General features: G+C 34.9%; 1 protein-coding gene across 1 annotated transcript in view; it reads left to right on the forward strand.

Annotated features, from left to right (window-relative positions):
- Positions 1 to 22,793, forward strand: part of ZNF654 (zinc finger protein 654) — an 87,813-nt gene that overhangs the window by 9,629 nt on the left and 55,391 nt on the right. Inside the window, 1 exon segment of the mRNA XM_032277191.1 lies at positions 16,691 to 16,836. Coding sequence (XP_032133082.1) covers positions 16,691 to 16,836 — 146 coding nt within the window.

Here is a 22,793-nt window from a genome sequence, read left to right on the forward strand (position 1 = left end):
ATTCTCAGGCCAGGCACTGTGGCTTACACCTGTAATCCCAGCACTTTGGGAGGCCTAGGCAGGTGGATTACTTGAGTCCAGTAGTTTAAGACCAGCCTGACCAACGTGGTGAAACCCTGTCTCTACTAAAAATACAAAAATTAGTTGGGCATGGTGGCGCACGCCTGTATTCCCAGCTACTCAGAAGGCTGCGGCAGGACAATCGCTTGAACTGAGGAGGCAGAAGTTGCAGTGAGCCTAGATTGCGCCACTGCACTCCAGCCTGGATGACAAAGCAAGACTCTGTCTCAGGAAAAAAAAAAAAAAAAAAAGGTGATTCTCAACTCTTGGTCCACCCCCCAACCCACCTGAATGGAATATACTTAGATGAGATAGTAACAATGGCTCAGTTACAACTTTTCCTCATAGCAGTTACGACTGTACACAAAACAGGGCAGTGTTTGGTGACCACTATATCCCCAGTGCCTTATATAATTGACAAGCTTCAACATTCACGTCAGTAACTTTTCTGCTACTTAGATGGAGAGTCTTTTAGTTATTTTTGTATTCATCACTGCTTTGGAAAATTGACAGAATAGAGTCAATGTACTGGACTTTAGGATCTCTTATATTACACAAATTATAGCAGTTCTCAGAATATAAATTTACAGTGACTACAAACCAGTAGAAGTTATTTTATGTTTATTATCTTGTGTTTTAAAGGCAGGAGGATATGGGATGTGTTTTAAATGTTTTTCCTAAATTATTAAAGTTTGTCAATCTCTCCATATTTAGATTTAACCCTTAATATCTGGAAATCCTACCTGTCCCAATACAGTGGATGTGCTTTTTTGGCCTTTATCTGTCCTACTATAATTTGACAAATCTCCCTAATTATAGAATTTATTTTTAAAGTCTAAAATTTACATATAGTCCATGCTCATGAGAGTGTGAAGATCTGTTTTTCAGCTGATAGGAGTACAGATTATCACAACTTTTCTGGACTACAATTTATCAAGATATATTAGAAACCTTAAAATAGACTTAGTCATTTTTCTTACAGCATTTATTTCTGGCAAATTACAAATTTGGACACAATACTATTCTTCATAGCATTAATTATAATTAATGTAATGAATGAATTAAAATGGGAAAGCAACCAGAAAATCTAAAATAGGTGAATATCATTTCATCTTCCATAATTAAAATTTTATGCAGCCATAAAAAATGATCTTTTCAGTATCTGTGTAATGATCTAGGTAAAGTTTTATTTGCAGTTTCTTGGTGAGCAGGTCCAAATTTCTTTAAAAAAAAATCAGATTCTTTTAAGAATTTCAAAACTTGTCAAACAAACACAACCCAACAATAATCCAGACACAACCCAAACAAGTTATGAACCTTTGTTATATGCTACTATGGCACAGGTAATACTACCTGTTTTTTTGCTAATAAGCCGTATTGTTGTTTGCCCATTTAATTTTATATTTTCTGTGACTGCTTTCATGATACAATGTCAGGGCTGAATAATTGGATTACAGAAAGTATGGCCCATAAGCTTCTTTCTGGCTCTTTAAGAAAAAGTATGTCAGTTCCTGTCCTAGATTCTTATTTATCCTTTGCAACAACCCTGTGAGATAAGTACTGTTTTTATCGTCATTTTATGAATGATGCAGCTGAGACTCAGAGAGATTAAGCAACTACCCTAAGACACACAGCTAGAAAAGGGATCAAGATGTTTTCTAACATCTAACAGTGGTTAGATGTGGACAGTGCGATGATGGATAATTTTTTTTTCTCTTATATTATCCAGATTTACTGTAGTGAGTGTACATAACATAATCAAAACATAATAAGAGGAGGGAAAGATATAAAACATAGGTAGAAAAGAGTTGTGAGAATGTTAAAACTCATTCATCTTTTCTCAATGTATTACTTTGATATCCTGCATATCATCCTCTCATCCTGTGTTTATAAACTTAGAGTAGATATGTAATTTTTGCTTTTCTTCCTGGATCTAAAACTCTATTATGCAGTTTCTCAATTCTTGATTTTATTTAAAAAGTAAGAAATTATTTCGTTATCTCGTTTCTTAAAAAAACTTTTGTATCGGGCTGGGCATGGTATCTGGCTGGGCATGGTGGCTCATGTCTGTAATCCCAGCACTTTGGGAGGCTGAGGCTGGTGGATCACCTTACGTCAGGAGTTCAAGACCAGCCTGGCCAACATGGTGAAACCCTGTCTCTAATAAAAACACAAAAATTAGCCAGGTGTAGTGGTGGGCACCTGTAATCTCAGCTACTTGGGAGGCTGAGGCAGGAGAATTGCTTGAACCCAGGAGGTGGAGGTTGCCCTGAGCTGAGATCACGCCATTGCACTCCAGCCTAGGCGCCAAGAGCGAGACTCCATCTCAAAGAAAAAAAAAAATTCTGTATCAAGTGAAGCCATTTTGTACTTAACTTTTGAGACTTTTTGTCTTCTCTCATATTTTGAAGTTAACTTCAACAACTATTAAATGCTCATAACTAATAAGTGCTTATAAAGTGCTGTATTTGTCTTGTCAGACAGTATATAAATTTCTTTTTCTCAATATCAATCAATTGAATATCCTTAGATAGCTTAGGCATAAATCCACATACATAAAATACAATAATTGATTATTGTAAAAGGTAGTTCTTTAAGAAAAAAATAGGTACTATGTGAAAAGCTTCATTTTTGTGATTATAGGGGATTTAAAGGGAAAACCATACAATCCTTGCCCTCAAGAAACTGAATTATCTAGTAAGGGGGAAAAGGCATATCTGACTATTATTTCTCTCTATTATGACCCTGATCCAAACTGTAATTATCTTTCTCCTGGATTATCTTATTTCCCTGTTTCCACCTTTCCTCACTTTCAGTTTACTCTTTACATGGCAATCAATGTGATTCTTTTAAAGACATGAGTAAGGTCTCTTCCAAACCTTCCATGCTTTTCTATCTCAGAGTCAAAGCTGAAATCCTTATAGTGGACCACAGGACTCCATAATCCTGTCCTGTCTAGCTCTGTGACTTTTTCTTTTATTACTTTCCCCCTCTGCTACTTACTTTCACCAATACTAGTGTTTTTGCCACTCCTTGTATGCATCTGCTTCTTGGCTTTTGTTTTGTCTGCCAGAAACACATTTCATTTGGATATCTATATGGTTTGCTGTGGGATCCTGCTCAGGTAGCATCTTATTAGAGAGATACAGGCCTTTCCTGAATACCCCATGGAAAGCAGCATCCTTTAGTATTCCTTTTTCCCCTTACCTGTGTTTTGTTAGTATTGTAGTTAAAGGTGCTTAACACCATCTAATATATATTCATTTACCTCTTATCCCTCCATAAAAAAAATGAAAGTGTCAGTGAACTTGGTACATAGTAGGCACTCTAAGATTTGAATAAATGAATGAATAAATATAAATGAACTCTAAAATAGGGAAAATGTCACTATTTTAATTACTGTGCAAGTTCACATGAAGAGACCATTTCTGATAGAGATAATTTGGAAAATTTTAATGGATGAAATGGCATTTGACTTGACTGTTAACAAATTGTTGGTATTAAAATGTAGGCATGAAAAAAGGAAATAGTAGGGGGTAAGAGAACATTTTAAGTGATGGAGATAATTTGTGAAAAGATGGATGGCATGGCATATTTATGAATGGCAGTAGTTAATTGATTAGAACTATGATTCCTACTGTGTGGATCTCCAGACCAGCAGTATGAGCATCATCTGAAAACTATTAGCAGTACAAATTATTGGCTCCACCCAGACCGACAGAATCTGGAACTGTGGGACTAGGGTACAGCAAACTGATTGTCACATTTTCCCAATGATTCTGATACATCCTAAAGTTTGAGAGCCACTGGACTAGAACATAGACTCAAAAAAGTATTGGTAGATAATAAGACTGAAAAAATGGATTGAGGCTTGGCTTAGGCGTTTGAATTCTGTGGGTTAATATAGCATTTAAGGGCAAAGTCATGCCATTATTAGTCTTAAAATACTGTTTTAAGATAGACCACAGGAGGTAAAGAATGAAAGTCTTCATTTAAAAAGTAAGCTATAGAAGTGTCCCAGAAAAGGAATTGAGGGCCTGGCTGAATAATGGCAATGAAAATGGAGTGGCTGGAACAGTTTCAAGGACTATTATGTATAATAAAATACTTAGCATTTTGCTAAAAGTGGAGACAAGGCACCAAATAATTCAATGAAGTGATATTGGGTTTCTAATCTAAATATCTGAGAGTATAGTGATGGTATTAGCAATAAATGGTGAAAGGAACAATTAAGTGATCTAAATGAACAGCATAGTTTTGGTTCTATGGGGTTTAAAGAGTTAGTGCATTCTTCTTAAAAAAAAAAGGAAGAATAAAAATTGTTAATCAGTAGCTACAGTGTACATTTTTATTAATCTTGAGTATATTTATCCCCAGTGCATTCTTTTAAAAAAAGGAAGAATAAAAATTGTTAATCAGTAGCCACAATATACATTTTTATTAATCTTGAATATATTTATCCCATTTAAGAACAGAGCAATGGATTTTCTGGTAACTTATGGTAAAGTTTACCAAAATGTAAAACTCATAATTTATTTTCTCCTTTCAGTAATATCTCTGTACGTGGAGTATAAGGCTTTTAAGAGAGGCAGCTTCTGTGTTTGAGAAAGCTAATTAACCTATAATAGATTTTTAGTTGAAAATTTCCTTTCCATTTTTAATTTGGGGAAATAAGTAGCTTTGGTACAGGGGACCAAATGTCCACAAAAATAAGAATCTACTAGATTTGGTCATTTGTTTCCCATTTTTGAGTCCACAAAGAAAAATTAAAGTCCAGAGTCTAAAGATGTTAAGATCCCAAGTTCTTTCGTTTCTAAATATTACCTAATCAGAGCCAGTGGGTTTCTCATGTGCCTCTGTGATTTCGAGATGGGTATTTTTGCCGTCTTCCTCTGATTAGGAGTGGCTTCTTTTACCCTCTAAAGAAGAATTCTTTACCTTCTAGTCTCTTTTGTGTCTTGCTTTTTTTTTTTTTTTTAATTTGTCTTTTTTTTTTTTTTTTGAGACTGAGTCTCACCGCCTTATCTCCCAGGCTGGAGTGCAGTGGCTCGATCTCAGCTCACTGTACCCTCCGCCTCCCAGGTTAAAGTGATTCTCCTGTCTCAGCCTCCCGCATAGCTGGGATTACAGGCACCTGCTGCCATGCCCGGCTAATTTTTATATTTTTAGTAGAGACGGGGTTTCACCATGTTGGCCAGGCTGGCCTTGAACTTCTGACTTCAAATGATACACCTGCCTCGGCCTCCCAAAGTGCTAGGATTACAGGCATGCGCCACCATGCCTGGCCTGTGTCTTACTTTCTTAAGAGCCTTGAAGATCAGTAGTGCAAACATTACTACACACAGCCCCAATACACATTAAATTTAGAATTATTAGTAATTCCCTGAATTTAGTGCATATTATAGTTGACTTGCATTACTTTTGCCAGTAAAAATTGGTGATATCAGAAGGACAGTGGATGTACTGAAAACAGGATACCAAGTGAATTTTGGTTTCATCCTCACCAGGCTCACTAGTGTGCCAGTTAGTTGTGCCAGCTGCCAGTGTCCATAACTTGTGCTTATATTTTACTAAGAAAACACATCAAGTGCTTAATTGTGCCATTGTCTGTTTATTTTGGGGAGGAGCACTTATACTGACCATTCCCTCCTTCCTAAAAGTAGTGTCTGAATTTCTGTCTTTTTGCAAAACTTACAAATTTATATGGGTGGTAATTTTTTTTTTTTTTTGAGACGGAGTTTCGCTCTTGTTACCAAGGCTGGAGTGCAATGGCGCAATCTCGGCTCACCGCAACCTCCGCCTCCCGGGTTCAGGCAATTCTCCTGCCCCAGCCTCCTGAGTCGCTGGGATTACAGGCACGTGCCACCATGCCCAGCTATTTTTTGTAGTTTTAGTAGAGACGGGGTTTCACCATGTTGACCAGGATGGTCTCGATCTCTTGACCTCGTGATCCACCCGCCTCGGCCTCCCACAGTGCTGGGATTACAGGCTTGAGCCACCGCGCCCGGCCGGTATCTAGTCTTAATTGATGTTTCCTACTTTAGATTTCTCTCATATTAAAAGCTTTTAATTTCTGTTTCTTCTGTGTTTTCCTGGTACTCCTTGTGCGGAAATCAGTGTGGAATCTGTTTAGTGGCACAGCTTCTACTGCCAATTATAAAGAGTATATCACTTACTATAGGTAAGCTTCAAGCATAGTCATTGCTTTGCAGTCTCCACAACCTGTGTTCTGCCGTTGCATCTGTATTTCTCTAGCCCCAAACAAGTGCCAAGGAATTTTTAGTCCTGTGCCACCTGGGCCATTGCCACTCCCCCTGAAAATTTTAGGGCTATCATAAAAACACTAAATCATAAAAAACTCTTTTTGTGCCCCCATATTTGTATTATTTGGATAATAACCATTGAACAAGTACCTAAAGTGGAATTGCTTTTGTTGTTTCTGAAGTCTGTGCCCTTAGGAGCCTAGTAAAGACAGTATCTCTTCTGTGGCTTCCTCTTTAAGACCTTTTCTTTTCTCTGCTTTTAATTATTCTAGGCCTTGCATAATTTGTTCTACTTTATTGGCAGTATAAATGTTCCTTTTTGTCATACTTCTTTCAGCGATAGTAAGATATGTCATTTCAGATAAACAGGTGGTTTTTGTGTTTGTTTACATTTGAGCCTGTTCTTAAATTGGCCTCACCTATCTTCCTTTTTTCTCTTGTTTTTTTTTTCTTCCTTCAGTTATCTCTTGTAGTATCTTCCATAATGTTAGAGAAGAAAGTCAAGGAGTTCTGAGTCCATCAAAAAGCATTCAATATCAAGCACATTTGCTCACTCGTCTCTGACTTAAGAAAAAAATCTTACCAGCACAACATCAAACCCAACACTGACCTCTTAACTTTGTTTCTCTTCAGCATAGCTTTTCCCATTCACTCTCCAGAGACCTAACTTTGACTTTCTGGAGCACTTTTCTTTATGGCACAATGCCATACTATATGTTGTCCTTTGTAGTAACTATTAACCTGAAATGCACCTGAAATGCTTCAAGTATTTTAAGGTAATCTCCATGCCCTTTAATTTATCAAATCTGTACAGATTGTATATTACTTGTATAGTAGTCTTAGTCTTCAAAGTGTGGCTTTTCAGTTGCTTTTATTATAGACTTTCTATCTGTCTTTAAAAAAGCAAGCTTTTGCCATAGTTGTATCTCCAGTCTGGTTCACTCTTGACATTTCCATCCTATAGTTACCTTCTGCTCCTCAGTTAAGTACTTTTCTAACCAGTCACCCTTCCTTTGTTATGAGTAACATCTATAATCTTATTTTCCCTAATTTCATCTTTAGGTACAGTTACTTCTGATATATATTTCCTTTTTCTTTTTTTTAAATATGGAACGCTTCATGATATCTATCTAGCCTAGCCGCTAAGAGTGAATTCTTATTCCTTAGGAAGGCCCTCCTTTCTTCCATTTTAATCAGTATGTCCTCCTTTTATTTTTCTTTAATTCTTCCACTGTTATTTTGTGAGTGCATCATCTGTTTTGTTTTGTTTTAACAAATTTAGTTATTGAAACTGAGCAAACCTCATCCTAGAGTTGGTGTTCGTTCATCCCTCATTTTAATTTGATCTTCATGTACTTCTTTTGCGTATATTTTGGGGTTCCCTTGTCCATGCACCAATTTTAATATTTATGAAGGAAGCATTTAATATATTGCTCTCACCTCTGATTTTGGAATCAAATGAAAAACTGGCAGGGATCAAAATTTATCAAAAGTCTTTAAAATGACCTACTACTTATAAGAGGAAAGTTGGATCTTTAGGTAGCTATCTAAGCTGCACATGGGGGACGACTCTGACCTGCCTCAAATGTGGTGGAAGTTGAAAACTCGAGGGATATGAGAACCAGACCAATACATTAACCTTGGCCAGGAGTCAATATATTCTTATTAGTATTACTGATTTTACTTCCATGGACTGAGAGAATTTTAGGGAAGGAGGAAAATCATCCTCTCACTGGTATTTTTTTTAGATGGAGTTCTTATTTTATAAACTTACTTTTGTTTATAAATAGGATAGGAATGTAGAGGAAAAGATAAAAAGTTTGCCCCAAACTTACTATGTCCAGAATTCAGGAGAAGATAAAAAATAAAAATATAAGAATCAGAATAGAGGAGGAGGATTTTGAATGAATTTTTGTTGTTTTGCTTTCTCTACTCATCTCTCTTCCCCTCACCAATATAGGTAGTCTGCTTTCCATTTCTTTGCCCTGGCTTATGAAATGTTGGTGGCTACAAAAAAGAGAAAAAGTTATGGACTTAACTTTGTATGGGGAATCATTGTTCTTCATTTAATTTATGAAATTTACCTATGAAAAACTTCCATTTGTGGAAATGTCAAAAAAATTACACTGTTTCTGGGGTAGGAATTCCTTTTCTAAATAACATATGGAAAAGATAAATGAAACATGCTGTAATACTTACTATTTATATGTTAACTAACAATGCAATTTAAAAGAATATTTTAAAAACTGAAGAAGTCACAACTGATTTTAAATATTAATGTCAAATATCTTGGGTCACAGAGTTATTTACTGTATGTTTAATGGAAATCATTTCTCAAAACCAAGGTGGTTTTTTAGTGTAGAAGTAATTCTGTATACTCTATGTTGTAGCTTCACCATATTTCATGAGTCATCAAAACGCATTGTATTGTATATACCTGGAATTTTAGGTGACTATTGTGAATGTAAATAAAACCACTTAATAGAGTGAATTCCTTTGTGAAATTTATTTGTATTTAATATAAAACATGTTTAATATGCTAACTCTGGAATCCCTATATCAGCAAGTATAATGGTCTTTACATTTCAAACTTTTGTGAGTATCTGACCGATTTCTTTGTTAAACTAGTTAGTAGGGTTTTCATATGTATTCTTTTCTCTTGGATGGGATTAATTCCTATAACATAACTTTATTTAATTTCATTCCTCCTTATGCATGTTCATTATCTTCTATTAAATCAACTGGTATGAATGAAGGGGTAGACCCTCTGCTTTGCATAGAAAAATAAAACTACTTCATTTTATTTTTGAAATTTCTAGCAAGGTGAATTAGTAATTAAATATAGTTAAAAGTATTAAAGCCTAAAACAGGTAAGGAAAGCTGGTAGGGGGTTTTAAATAAGTTTAAATCTCATCATAGTATACTAGGGCCGGGGGGTGGGACAGGGAGCGCTTTATTAAAGGTTTGAAGGTACAAAGAACTGAAGAGATGCTGTTAGTCTAGATAGGGGAATACTCTGTTTTCCAAAAAGGTGGGTTATGGAAACAGATGGTCACTAAAAGTAGTATAATGTTGAGCAGAATTACTGAATAATTAGAAGATCTTCATCTTTAGCCATCACTATGGTTTCATTAAATCCGGTCATTCCAAATTTTTGTTTCTACTTTTAAAAAAATGGATTATTGGTAAAGGATATGAATGAAATATGACAGACTCAGCATATATGGATTTCAGCATGGTTTTGTATACAGAATTTCTCATAGTATTCTTATAGATAGATAGGGAGATGGAGTATGGATTAGTATTAGTAACTGACTTAACACTGTTGCCTAAAGAACATTGATTAATGGTTCTAAGGATAGCTAAGGAATTGAACTCGATTCTATTATAAATATCTCTGTGTGAATTTTTTTTTTTTTTTTTGTATACAGCTTTGATGATAAAATAAAAAACTTTCTTTTCAGATTTATAGGTGACACAAACTGGGAGGAAAAGCTAATGTATTGGCTCCAAATGCAGTGTAAGGTTTGGGGTAAAACTAAGAATGAGAAAAGTGAAAGGATTAATGTACAATTATACTGTAAAAAATCAACTATAAAAAGTTATGAGATATATATGAAAAAGAGCATTCTTGGCTGACTCAAAATCAATAAAACTGAAAGTAACTTCAAGCTACATTAATATTATCAGAGTGTCAAAAACAGGGAGATGGTAGTCCAACTAATTCTGACTAGAGTTGCCTGAAGTCTTATGTTCCATTTTGGGGGCTGTGTTTAAGAGGAACAGGCACAGATATGCTAATGAGAACTGAAAATTTTGTAGACTATAGAGAAATAGTTAAAATGGATGAAAGGATAGCAGATATTCAATCTAGGAAGAAACTAAAATAAAAATGTATGTGATAGTTACCTTATAATATTTGATGGAACATTGGATGTTTTGTTTATATAATTTTAAAACTTCAAACTAGAACTGATAGGTGGATGTCACAGTTTTGTTCCATAATGAAGAATTTTCTAATAAACTTGTCTGTAAAATTAAGTAAATTGTCATTTGAGATGGTGAATTACCCATCAGTAACAATATTCATGTTCGTTAACTCTCTGGAAGTGATGCTGTAATGGGTATTTTTGCTCTTGTTGGTAGGTTGGACTAGATAATCTTCAAGATTCCTTTTAACAGTATAATGGTATAGAGTATTAATTTTTATAGATGCTTACTCCATTTTTTAGTTTGAAAAGGTTTTGTCTTATTACATTCAGAGAACCTATCAAATACATTAATGTTGTATAAATACCAACTGAAGGAGTAGTAAATTGAACAGTATGCTTTACTAAGCCCCCACAAGTACCAGGTTTTAGATTGCTTGCTACTATAGATTATGTTCTTTGCAGATTTTGAACAACTTTTAACTTATTAGAATGTATTTCTAAACCATTTTGGTGTTTTTTTAAAATATGACTTTTAGATTTCCATTACATAATTATCCTGATAGAAAAGGTCAAATTGACAAGTGACTCTCTTTTTTCCAAACAGTTTATCTTTTTCATTCTCCAGGGAGAACTGTAAAAACAATGAATCTTCAGTTATCTGTTTAGGCATGTAGCATTTTATTTATATTGCTATATGCAGGATATGCTTTATTTGTCAGATGAGTATTGAACTTAGTAGCTGAAACTCAGTCCTTTTCAGTAGATTTTACTTAGTGATCTGTTTGCTTGCTAAAAGTGAGTAAAATTTGTTGTAATTAATCATACTTGGAAATAAATAATGAACCAGTTTATTCTGATGTAATGAAATTGTCATTAAAGCAAGCTTAATTTTGTATTTTCTTTTCTTAAAACAAGGTACACTAGTAAGGATAGCTCTTGTTTGTTACATGCCAGGAATTATCCTGGATTTTAATATATATATTATTTAATTTTTCAATAGCTCCATGATTAAAGTGATATTAAATTCATTTTATAGATAATTTAGACTGAGAAGTTTAATGACTTTGCTAAGGTTACCAGCTAATAATTGACAGAGCTGGAATTCAAACCTAGGCCTGTCTGATTTTAAAGTCTATACTCTTTCCATTCTGCTGCCAATTTACCTGCTTTATTTTTCCATCTGACTCTTAAAATAATACCTACAGGCAAGGGCAAATCTTGAGGTGCAAACAGGCAATAAAGTAGAAAAAGTAAATGTAGAAATGTGCTTTTGTTATTAAATAACACCCAGAAAAATATATAACAACATTGGAATTTGAGGGGACAGGTTGGAACAGACAGCTTTGTTTTTAAATTTTTAAAAACTCAACTAATTTTAGACTTAGAGAATACAGTATAGCTATCAAGAACAGGAAAGTAACATTGGTACAACAGTAACAAAATTGTAGACCTTTTTAAATTTTTCCACTAATGTTCTTTTACCATTCCAGGATGTTATCTATGATCTCACATTGGATTTAGTTTTTTCTCCTTAGTCTCTAACAGTTCCTCAGTCTTTCCTTGTCTTTGCTTGCCATTTTTAAAGAGCACTGAACAGTTATTAATATGTTGTAGAATATCCCTTAGTTTGGGTTTAACTGATGTTTTCTCGTGCCTGGAATCAGTCTATGCATTTTTGGCGAAAGTACCACAAAAAATGACTTTCTCAGTGTATTGTTATGGAGAGATTCATGATAATGATTTATTTTGTTATATAGTTCACTGGTGATATTTACCTTGATAGCTTTGTTAAGTTTGTGTTGGTGGGGTTTTCCACCCTAATGTTACTGTCTTTATGTCTGTAGTTGATAAATGTCTTGGGGGAGATACTTTGGGACTGCAAATCCTGCTTCTCCTCAAACTTTAACTCACTATTGGCATTGATGAGCACTGATTAGCATTGATCTTATCTGCAACATTTATCATTGTGGTGTCTGCCTAATGGTGCATCTCTGTTTCTCTTTTTCCATCTTTCACTGTAAGAAACAGCCGTCTCATTGCTAACATTTGTTTGATTATTTGTATCAGTGTGAACTTATGTATATTTAATTTGCTGTATGGATTAAAGTCCAGTGCTATCATTATTTTATTGTTCAAGTTGTGCCAGCTTTAGCCTTTAGGAGCTCCTTCAGGTTGGCTCCCATATTCTCATATCCTGTTGTTTTTCACAGCATTTTCCTACTTTCTGGCACCACAAGATGTTCCAGGCTCATCTCGTGTTTTCCCTATGCCAGCTCTGGAATCAACTGCTTTGTAGAGGAACTGAAGTTCTTTTTATTGGAGAATGGTGTTTAGAGACCAAGATTTGTGCACTAAGTGCGTTTACTGTTACTGTAGAGTCCTTGCTTCTAGGCTGTCTCAGTGGACAGCTAGGAAATATTTGGATATATACAATTACATTACAAATGAATAATATTATCATACTGAAGGAGGTAGGACTAACCTAATGTATGTTAAAACATTTTAGGTATTTAGAAAATTAGCAAACTTATCAATGCATAGATTGTATTTATCTGTGTTCAATACATTCATACAGCCATGTATTATAGCCATTCTTTGATGCTTCTAGAATGAAGGGTAATTGTGACACATCTGCTTTGTTAATCAAATTTTAAAAGTGGCTGGATTCGCTGTAAACAAATGATGAACTTAATATTAGTGAGCAGCTTGAATGACACCTATGAACTGTGAGGTGTTTGATGTAATGAAAGTTGATGACAATGGGAGGAGACAGAATAATAGGGATATGAATAGCCAACTAATAGAAATAAAGACATGCTTAATGATCTAGTGTTAATGATCTAATCTGTTAATATGGGTTTAGGTATGAAGATCATTGTTTGCTCAGTGACAAACTAATGTTTGGTGGTTTGTTACATTACAAAAAAGGAGAGCTCAGTTAAGAAACAGATATACCTATTTTAGCTGATCATTTTATAAAATATATTTAAATAGTATGTTAGTTAGGTTGCCATAAGAAAATGCCATAGACTGGGTAGCTTAAACAACAGAAATATATTTTCTCACAGTCTGAAGGCTGAAAGGCCCAGATCAGGATACTTGCATGGTCATCATGTTCTGGTGAGGGCTCTTTTCATGGCTTGCTCTTGGCCGTGTTCTTGCTGTGTGCTCACATGGCTGCCATTTGGTGCATATGCATAGAGAAAGAGAGAGGCCTTTACTCCTTCTCCTCCTTTTCCTCCTCACTCTTCCTCACTCCTCCTCAGTCTTCCTCACTTTTCCTCTTTTTGACATATCCTACTGGAATAGAATTTCACCTTTATGACTTCATTTCAACTTAATTACTTCCTCAAAGCCCTATATTCAAATACAGTACCATTGGGGGTTAGGGCTTCAACAAATGAATTTTAGGAGGACAAAATTCCGTCCTTAACAATTTGGGTGATATATTTCAGTGTTCCTAAATGATTTAATGTAATTTAACTTAATAGGTTTATATTAACTTTACATTTTGACAGTTTTGACTGACAGTGAGTCTTTTCTCATTCTCACAGTAATTTACCTTGGTTAATTAAGGTCCGACATTTTATAGTATATACTATATCCCATTTAGAGTAGAGTATATGCTCTTGAAAGTGCTGCCGGATTATTAGGATAGTCTAACATCTTTCTTTGGCATCAGCTTTGTCCTCTTCAAGTTCCTTTATATCATAACATGCATCTGGCCTTGGCTGTTGCTTCTGTCAGAGTATTCCTATAATTTCTGTAAATACTTACTACAGTAATGTTTATTTATGCTCTTCAAAATGAGAAAAGGGTTTCCACGATCCACAGAAGTTACTGGCCTTAATCTTCTGCTTCTTAGACCATTTTCTGTAAGAGTTTAGAAATGTTGTGAGAGAGGGTTTTTAAGATCCAAGAAAACACTGTTATTTGTTTGCAGCAGCGTCAGCATTATCCTGACCACCACTATGTTAATGGTGACTTGTTAGAACACCAAAAAAGAAAGAAAGTGAAAGATGTAGTACTTACTGCTTTGTGGCCTGGTAGAACCCACAGATTAGCTGAGTGCCTATGATAGCACTCACAGCATAAGTGACAAATTTCATTTTAATAGGGCAATATAATGTACTTGTTTTATATATTTTAAGGAAAATATTTTGAAGAGAAATAGTGTTATGATGAATTAGCAGTGCCTGACATAACATTAAACAATGTAAGAAGGTATCTAAATTTCAGTTGATTTTATGTCCCTTTCGGGGTATTGTAGCAAACCCAATGGAGGTGTTACCCACAAGGACTTTTATTGTGTTAGGTTTGGGCTCAGCTAGACCAGGCAATGCACTGGTAGTTGAATCTGTGTGAATGACAGAAGCTATAATGAGAACAGAACCTGAGAAAGTAGAAAGCTTTTATTCTAAGGAGATAAACCCAACCCATAAATAGGAAGCAAATAAAGTTGCAAGTAGACATGGACAGAGAACAAGAAAAATGTGAGGTTGTCAGGTACCTATTTTTTATGTGGCACCAGAGTAGTGGTTTGGTAACCAGAGAAAGGTAATAAAGCTGGTCAGAGACTTCAGGGAAGAGAAGATTTAGAGCCAGGGAACCAGTGTTTTTTCTAACGTTCCTCCTTTTTTTGTCTGTAGTGATGATTTGGAAAGGTCTGTCTTACTTGGGGCCAGCATAGTTGGTAATAGTTTTTACTTTCCAGCTAGTGAGAACTGCAAGATCCAGAAGGGAAACAAGTTCACAGAGCCAAGCTCCTTTAGCTTTTTTTATCTGTATGTGTTCCTAGAAACATTGGAAAGATGTGTGAGTGGGTACCTGGTATTGTCATTTGGAATTGTCAAGAACTGTGAAGAGTGAGACTTTATCCAGGTTTGCCTGCCACAGTTTCTCAGATGCTGGCAGAAGACACGAAACTCTTGAGTTCGAGATAATGGACTTTATTATGGCACAGCAAGCAGCATGAGTTTCATATTTATGATGGTTCCCTTTGCTCCCTCAAGTCTCATATAGTTGACATGGTAGCCCAAGTGGATGCTACACTTAGTAGGTTTTCATCACAGTTAAGGAGCTCCAAGCTTTAGGAATCCTAATCTTTTATAATGGTCGGCAAGCATATCTGCCTCACCTTTGCCCTAGAGGGAGACAGTATCTTTATTATACTGAATGTAAACAGGTTCTCTGCTCTGGAGGGGGACATCATCTCTGTTTTTCGAGGCTGCTTCCTATAAATATCTTTGAAAAGATAAAGTCAGCTAGGGCTTTTTGAAAAACTAGAAATGTGAGAGACCCATGGAAAACTGTCTCCCAGTAGGAAGTGATTAGTGTGAAAAGTCCTTTGGGCTCTCAGTGTTCTTGGCTTTTTTATTCTAGGTTTTTTAGCTTATATATCAGGAGTCAGCAAACTTTTTTCCATAAAGGGACAGACATTAAATATTTAAGGCTTTTTAAGCCGTATTTTTTCTGTCACAACTACTGAACTCAATTGTTGTAGCAGGAAAGCAGCCATAGACAATACATAAATGGATGAACCTGGTTGTGTTCCAATAAAACCTTATTTATAGACATTGAAATTTGAATTTCATGTAATTTTCACATATCAAAAAGTAGTTTTTTTTTTTTTTCCAACCACTTTTACCTTGTGGATGTACAAAAATGGGTGGCAGGCCAAATTTGGCTTGCAGGTAGTAGTTTTACATGATGGATTTTGTTAATATAATATGTTGTTTTAATATAGCATTCTTGCAACATAGCAATTAATGTTTCTAAAATTTTTTCTCATAAATTACCCCAATTTGGCTTCAGAGAGCATTATCATCTCGATTTTATGGTGAGGAAACTAATACACTGAGAAAGAAGATGACCTGTTGACCTACCCAGATTCATAAAACTAGTTAAGTGACAAGAGTCAAGACTTACTGTATTCTGGACTCTTTTCCCCATAATATGGTACAGGTTAAATATTCATAAACAGAGTATCATGTTACATATCTTTTGTTGCCAGAATATTCATTTATTGCCAGAATGCTTAGAGCCTTATAAATAATAATAATAATAATGCATGATAGTTTCTAATTTTCTTTATTACTATATTCTCCCTAGCTATTTTAATATTTAATAATTAGTATTTTCACAAAAGCTGGATATGGGAGGTAAAGAGCATTAGTTAACAAAATTTGGTAAAAAATTGGCAATTGAATAGTACAGACATTCATCTACGGTATTTTTCATCTTTTCAAATATATTAATTGACTTTATTTTCAGAGGTATAAAATAAAATAAACAGTATAGAACATCCCTCCCTCTAGTCAGCTGTGTTAATGCTGAACTAATATTTTAATTTATCCAGTAAGTTTTATGCAGATTTTTAAACTTGAGATGTTGAGAACATTTTCTTTAGTAATGTCTGGATTGCTTCCCTGTCAGGTGGTTGAAGATTATGCTGGAAGATGGCAGGTCCCTTTGCCACAGCTTCAGGTTCTTCAGACTGCACTTTGTTGTTTTACAACAGCCAGTGCATCATTCCCAGATGAATGTGAGCACGTACAATATGTTTTGAGTAGCCTTGCTGTGTAAGTACTTTTTACTTCTTATAAATGCATTATTTTTCTTGATGTGTTTGAGAATTTGTTTTTGATAATTTCTTCTGAAGAGAAACCTTTCCTAAAATACTCCTTCAAAAAGAAATGTTTATTTTTTTCACCTAGGTTTAATTTTGAACATGTAACCATAATTTTACTTTAAGTTTTGAGAGTTACGTGGAATTTTGATATACAGATTCTTCTGGTTACTATAAGCACTTTACTTTCCTTTTTAATTCTCCAGATTGCCTTGGGAAGCTCTAATGGTAAGTCCCAGAATACAGCAGTTTAGGCTATGAGAGTCAGTAGAGACACCTTAAATCACACCAGAAAGAGGTTAGGAAAATCCTGAGTTTTTGTTGTTGTTGTTGTTGTCTTGTTTTTTTGAGACAGTCTCCCTCTGTCACCCAGGCTGGAGTGCAGTGGTGTGATCTTGGTTTACTGCAACCTCTACCTCCCAGGTTCAAGTGATTCTCATGCCTCAGCCTCCAGAGTATGTGGGACTACAGGTGTGCACCACCATGCCTGGATAATTTCGTTATTTTTAGCAGAGACAGAGTTTTACCATGTTGGCCAGGCTGGTCTCAAATTCCTGACAAGTGATCCATCCGCCTGGGCCTGCCAAAGTGCTGGGATTATAGGCGTGAGCCACCACTCCCGTCTGAAAATCCTGGATTTTAAAAAATGCTGATAGAGAACTTCAAATTAAAGATTAAAAACTGAACACTTCTGATTATCATTTTTGCCCTCCTAGGAACCTACTAAAATTATAGTTAAGAAGTAAAAGAGAGAAGATTGTGAAAAAAAATAGGTAAAGATTATCAGTGAATAAACGATTTTTAGTTTTCTGTGGGACAGAAATCAAATAGAGGAATGGTCATTGAAACTCAGTGGAGCAAGTCACAGCTTCATCTGTTATTTATTTATTTATATCTCAGATTACCACAACAGTGAGTTGTAAAATCATTTATCATTACAAATTGCAATAGAAAGTATCAGAGTCTGTCTCATAGGATAAGTATTATTATGTGAAACATTTTTATGTATGTATAAATTAGGGAATGAGATATTTTGGGGAGAATGCAGATAAAGAAATTAATTACAATTTTTCCATTTAGTTCAATCACCAGGCCTTAGGGTCAGGTTGGGGTGAGGAAACAGCATTAGAGGTTAAGTATCCCTAATCTGAGAACCCAAAATGTGACATCTGAAATGTTCCAAAATTTGAAGCTCTTTGAGTGCTGACATGATACTCAAAGGAAATACTCATTGGAACATTATGTATTTCAGATTTCTGGATTAGGGATGCTCAGTCAGTAAGTATAAAATACAAATACTACAGAATCTAATACCTGAAACACTTCTAATCTGAGCATTTCAGATAAGGCATACTCAACCTATACTACTTTTTTATTTCCTCTATATAAATTAAATAACCTGGAGAAATGACCTTTGTATTCTGGCATTTATAGATTCCATATTGAGACTGCTAGCTAATTACTTAATTACTCTAAAGAAAAACTCATCAGTCAAGAAACTCCAGACTCATGCTCATAGGGCTCCTAGTTATTTACATATGGCTTTATTTTTACATATTAATGAATAAGAATCATTAGATATTTTAAAATGCCTTCAACATGAAAAACATGCAATGAAAAAGTGAAGAATAATTTTGAAAGGAACAGTGTTAATGTTGAAAATAAATTAAAAATGAAATATAAAGGAAGACGTAAAACTAAAGAATTCATTCAGAATGTAAAAACCAAAGAGAAATTTAAATGTGTCTGTGTACCTTGTGCCTCTTTAAAAAGTGATTTGTATGTATTTAAAATTGTAGGAGGAAAGAAGAGTTTAGAATATATTATTGAGACTTGTAAGAGTGAGGCAGTTTAAAAAAAACCTATATTTTAATTTTTTTCTAAGACAGAGTCTGGCTCTTTCGCCCAGGCTGGAGTGCAGTGGCATGATCTTGGCTCACTGCATCCTCCATCTCCCGGGTTCAAGTGATTCTCCTGCCTCTGCCTCCCAAGTAACTGGAATTATAGGCACCTACCACCATGCCTGGCTAATTTTTGCATTTTTAGTAGAGATGGGGTTTTACCATGTTGGCCAGACTGGTCTCAAACTCCTGACCTCAGATGATCCGCCCGTCTCAGCCTCCCAAAATGCTGGAATTGATTACAGGCATGAGCTACCACACCTGGCCTAAAAAAAACTATACTAAAAATCATATATATATATTTATTTTGTGATGCCTGAAGGAATATATGAATGTATTTGTAGTTGAACTTTTTGATTATACCTGACAAATCTTACTCAAGCTTAAGTATAAACAAAATAAAACAAAACAAAAAAAAGGGCAGAGTGCTTTATTAGATAACTAAGCTGTAGAAAAGCAAGAACTGGGACTAGTTACAGGATTTTCTGAATCTAGAGAATAAAATATCTCAACAGTAGCTAGATGAGCTAATATCGTCTAGGAACTGTTTCTTTCCATCTTTTCCTCTTTGGGCTTTATTTTTTCAGGGCTGTTGACAGTTCTAGGATTAAGCTCAGTTTAACCAAGGAGGAAGAAACCCTTTCTCTCTACTTCAGATCCCAAAAATACCTTGAGAAGAACTCTGCCAGGGCTCAGTTATGTGCCTACTGCTTAGATTAGTCACTGTATTAAGAATGTCTTAAGATTTTGGGCTAGTCCATGGCTAGGAGAAAAGAGAATAAGTCATGCGCTGCATAAAGATGTTTCATATGAGATGGTGGTACCATAAGATTATAACGGAGCTGAAAAATTATTATTGCCTAATGAAGTCATAGCTGCCATAAAGTAGTGTGACACATTATTCATGCTTGTGGTGATGCTGGTGTAAATAAGCCTATGGCCCTGCCTATTATATAAAAGTATAGCACATAGAATTATACATATAGTACATAATACTTGACAATGATATTATTGGTTTATGTACATGCTCTACTATACTTTTTATTGTTATTTTAGAGTGTACCCCTTCTACCTGTTTTAAAAAGCTTAACTAAAAGAGCCACAGGCAGGTTTTACTGAAGGCATTCCAGAAAAAGACATTGTTATGATACAAGACAACAGCTTCATGCATGTTCTTGCCCCTGGAGAACTTCCACTGTGGCAAGATGGAGGTGGAAGAAAATGATATTGATGACCCTGATCCTGTGTAGGGCTAGGCTGTTCAGTATGTATCTTAGTTTTTAATAGCAACAACAAAAATATAGAATACTAAAAAGAAAAAATTTTTAAAATAGAAAAAATTTAGGGAATGAGGATACAAGAAAATCTTTTTATACAGCTGTACAATTGTGTTTGTGTTTTGAGCTAAATGTTATAGTCAAAAAGTTAAAAATTAAAAAGTTTATACAGTAAAAAGGTTACAATAAGGTTAATTTATTGAAGAAAAAAAAATTTTTTTTATAAGTGTAGTATACCCTACATATATAGTATTTATATTTCTGTATTAGTGGATGGTCATGTCAGGGCTTTCACATTCATTCACCATACACTCACTGACTCACCTATAGCAACATCATTCTTGCAAGCTCCATTCATGGCAAGTGCCCTATACACATATACAGCTTGTATCTTTTATACTAGAGGTGTCCAGTCTTTTGGCGTCCCTGGTCACACTGGAAGAAGTAGGATTGTCTTGGCCCATACATAAAATACACTAACACTGACGATAGCTGATGAGCTAAGAAAAAAAATTGCAAAAAGATTACGTAATGTTTTAAGAAAGTTTATGAATTTGTGTTGGGCCTCATTCAAAGCCATCCTGGGCTGCGTGCAGGCTGCGGGTTGGACAAGCTTGCTTTATACTGTATTTTTACTGTATTTTTTCTGTGTTTAGATACACAAATACTATTGTGTAACAGTTGCCTATGGTATTCAGTACAGTATGACGCTATACAGGTTTGTAGCTGAGGTGTGTAGTAGACTATACCATTTAGGTTTGTGTAAATACATTTAAAGATGTTCACACAAGGACAAAATCACCTAATGATGCATTTCTCAGAACATATCCCTGTCGTTAAGCAACATATGACTCTACAATGTTGGCTGCTCCATCAGAACCATAGAAATGTTGGGGAGAGAAGCAGTTGCTCAAAGGATTGGTTATGTAGACAAAAATAATAAACAAAAATAATAATACTATAAGGAATATTTTTCTATTATTTTGCAGATTACCAAAACTGTTTCAGTTATTCTCTACTGATTTTTGAGGAAAATAAGTATTAAAAGAAATTATTTGTAAGCAGTAAGTGTTGTTATTGTTTCAGTGCCTATTAGAATTTTTTCCCCCTTCATCTATATAATTTTTGTTAACTTTAGTGTTATGTGACAATTCTCTTAAAACTTTCAAAGTTTCTTTGGTTTAAAATGTCATTTATTGACTTCTCTTTCATTGCCTACTAGCTGGTATGGTTTGGCTGTGTCTCATGCAAATTTCATTTTGAATTTTAGCTCCCATAATCCCCATGTGTCATGGAAGGGACTCTGTGGGAGGTAATTGAATCATGGTGTTGGGTTTTTCCCATGCTGTTCTCGTGGTAGTGAATAAGTCTCATGAGATCTGATGGTTTTATAAAGGGCAGTTCCCATGCTTTCTTGCCTGCTGCCATGTAAGACGTGCCTTTGCTCCTCCTCCTCCTTCTGCTGTGATTGTGAGGCCTCCCCAGCCATGTAGAACTGTGAGTCCATTAAATCTCTTTTTCTTTATAAATGACCCAGTCTCCGGTGTTTCTTCATAGCCGTATGAAAATGAAGTAATACGCTAGCTTTTTTACTACTGCCTATGTAAAAATAATGTGTTAAACAGAAGCAAATCTTATCTAAGATGTTCAGTGTAAGGCAAAAGAAATATGTTATCTTGACGACTTATTAAATAGTAAGATTTCTTTAAAGGAAAACTTTTGCATTTTTTGTATTTACTTTACAGGGAAGTTAATTGTATTTTCCATACCAGAAGAAAAATGGGGGAATAGCAACATGTTGGTTCTACTAAAAGAGTAGTAAGTTTACAACAGTATATTATTTTATTCAAATAAGTATTTAATCAAAAAATTTTTCTAACAATTATTGTGTAATTATTTGTTTATTCTGTAAAGCTCTGCTTGCTTCTAGGGATAAAATAGAATATAAGATAGATAAGTCCTTGTTCTCAAAGATGTTACAGAGCTACATAATTGCAGTTAGGAGAGAATTACAGGGTGCAATGAGAGGGCATAACAGGGACTTGACCTGTCTTGGAGGTCAGTGAAAATGTGCTGGGTGAGCTAACTTGCTGTACTCCAAAGGAATGACAGGAATAACTTAGGTGCAGGAGCAGAAGTGCCTCTTAGGGATGGCAAATGGAATGTTTAAGGCACCTGGATATTACAGATTTCAGTATGTTTAGTATCTGTTTTTACAGTTCTTTTGATTTCTGTCATGGCTTTAAATTTTTTATTAGCTTGACATATGAAGCTTATTAAATAATGTTATAAAATAATTTAAGAGGGAGATTTTGTCTTTTATATATGTATAACATTTACAAATAAAATATGTTATATAGAAAAGTTGTAAGTTACTGTATTCTCTGGCAGTACTGTCTGGTATATATATCCACCTTAATAAAAGCGTATATCTACTTTGTAATTATACATATGTGTTGATCTGTCGTCTGTCTGATGGGAGACTCAAAAAATTAGAGTTTTGCTAGTGTTCTTTATAGGGAAGGAAAGGGGATTCTGCTTTTTTTCATACCTGAGTATTATTTCAAATGTTACAGAAATAAAAAGTCATGTAGTGAATTGTCTTAAATCAGCTAATTATAATTCTGTCTAACTTTACCTGGGTTGACTCTCCTTCTAAGATGTATTTTCTAAAAAAGTGGAGATTTTGCTTTGTGCATATGGACCTCAAATTCATTCTCTGTAGATAAGAA

Source organism: Sapajus apella, unplaced genomic scaffold, assembly GCF_009761245.1.
Source record: "Sapajus apella isolate SASKATOON/1434 unplaced genomic scaffold, GSC_monkey_1.0 scaffold8, whole genome shotgun sequence".
Taxonomy (NCBI): Eukaryota; Metazoa; Chordata; class Mammalia; order Primates; family Cebidae; genus Sapajus; species Sapajus apella.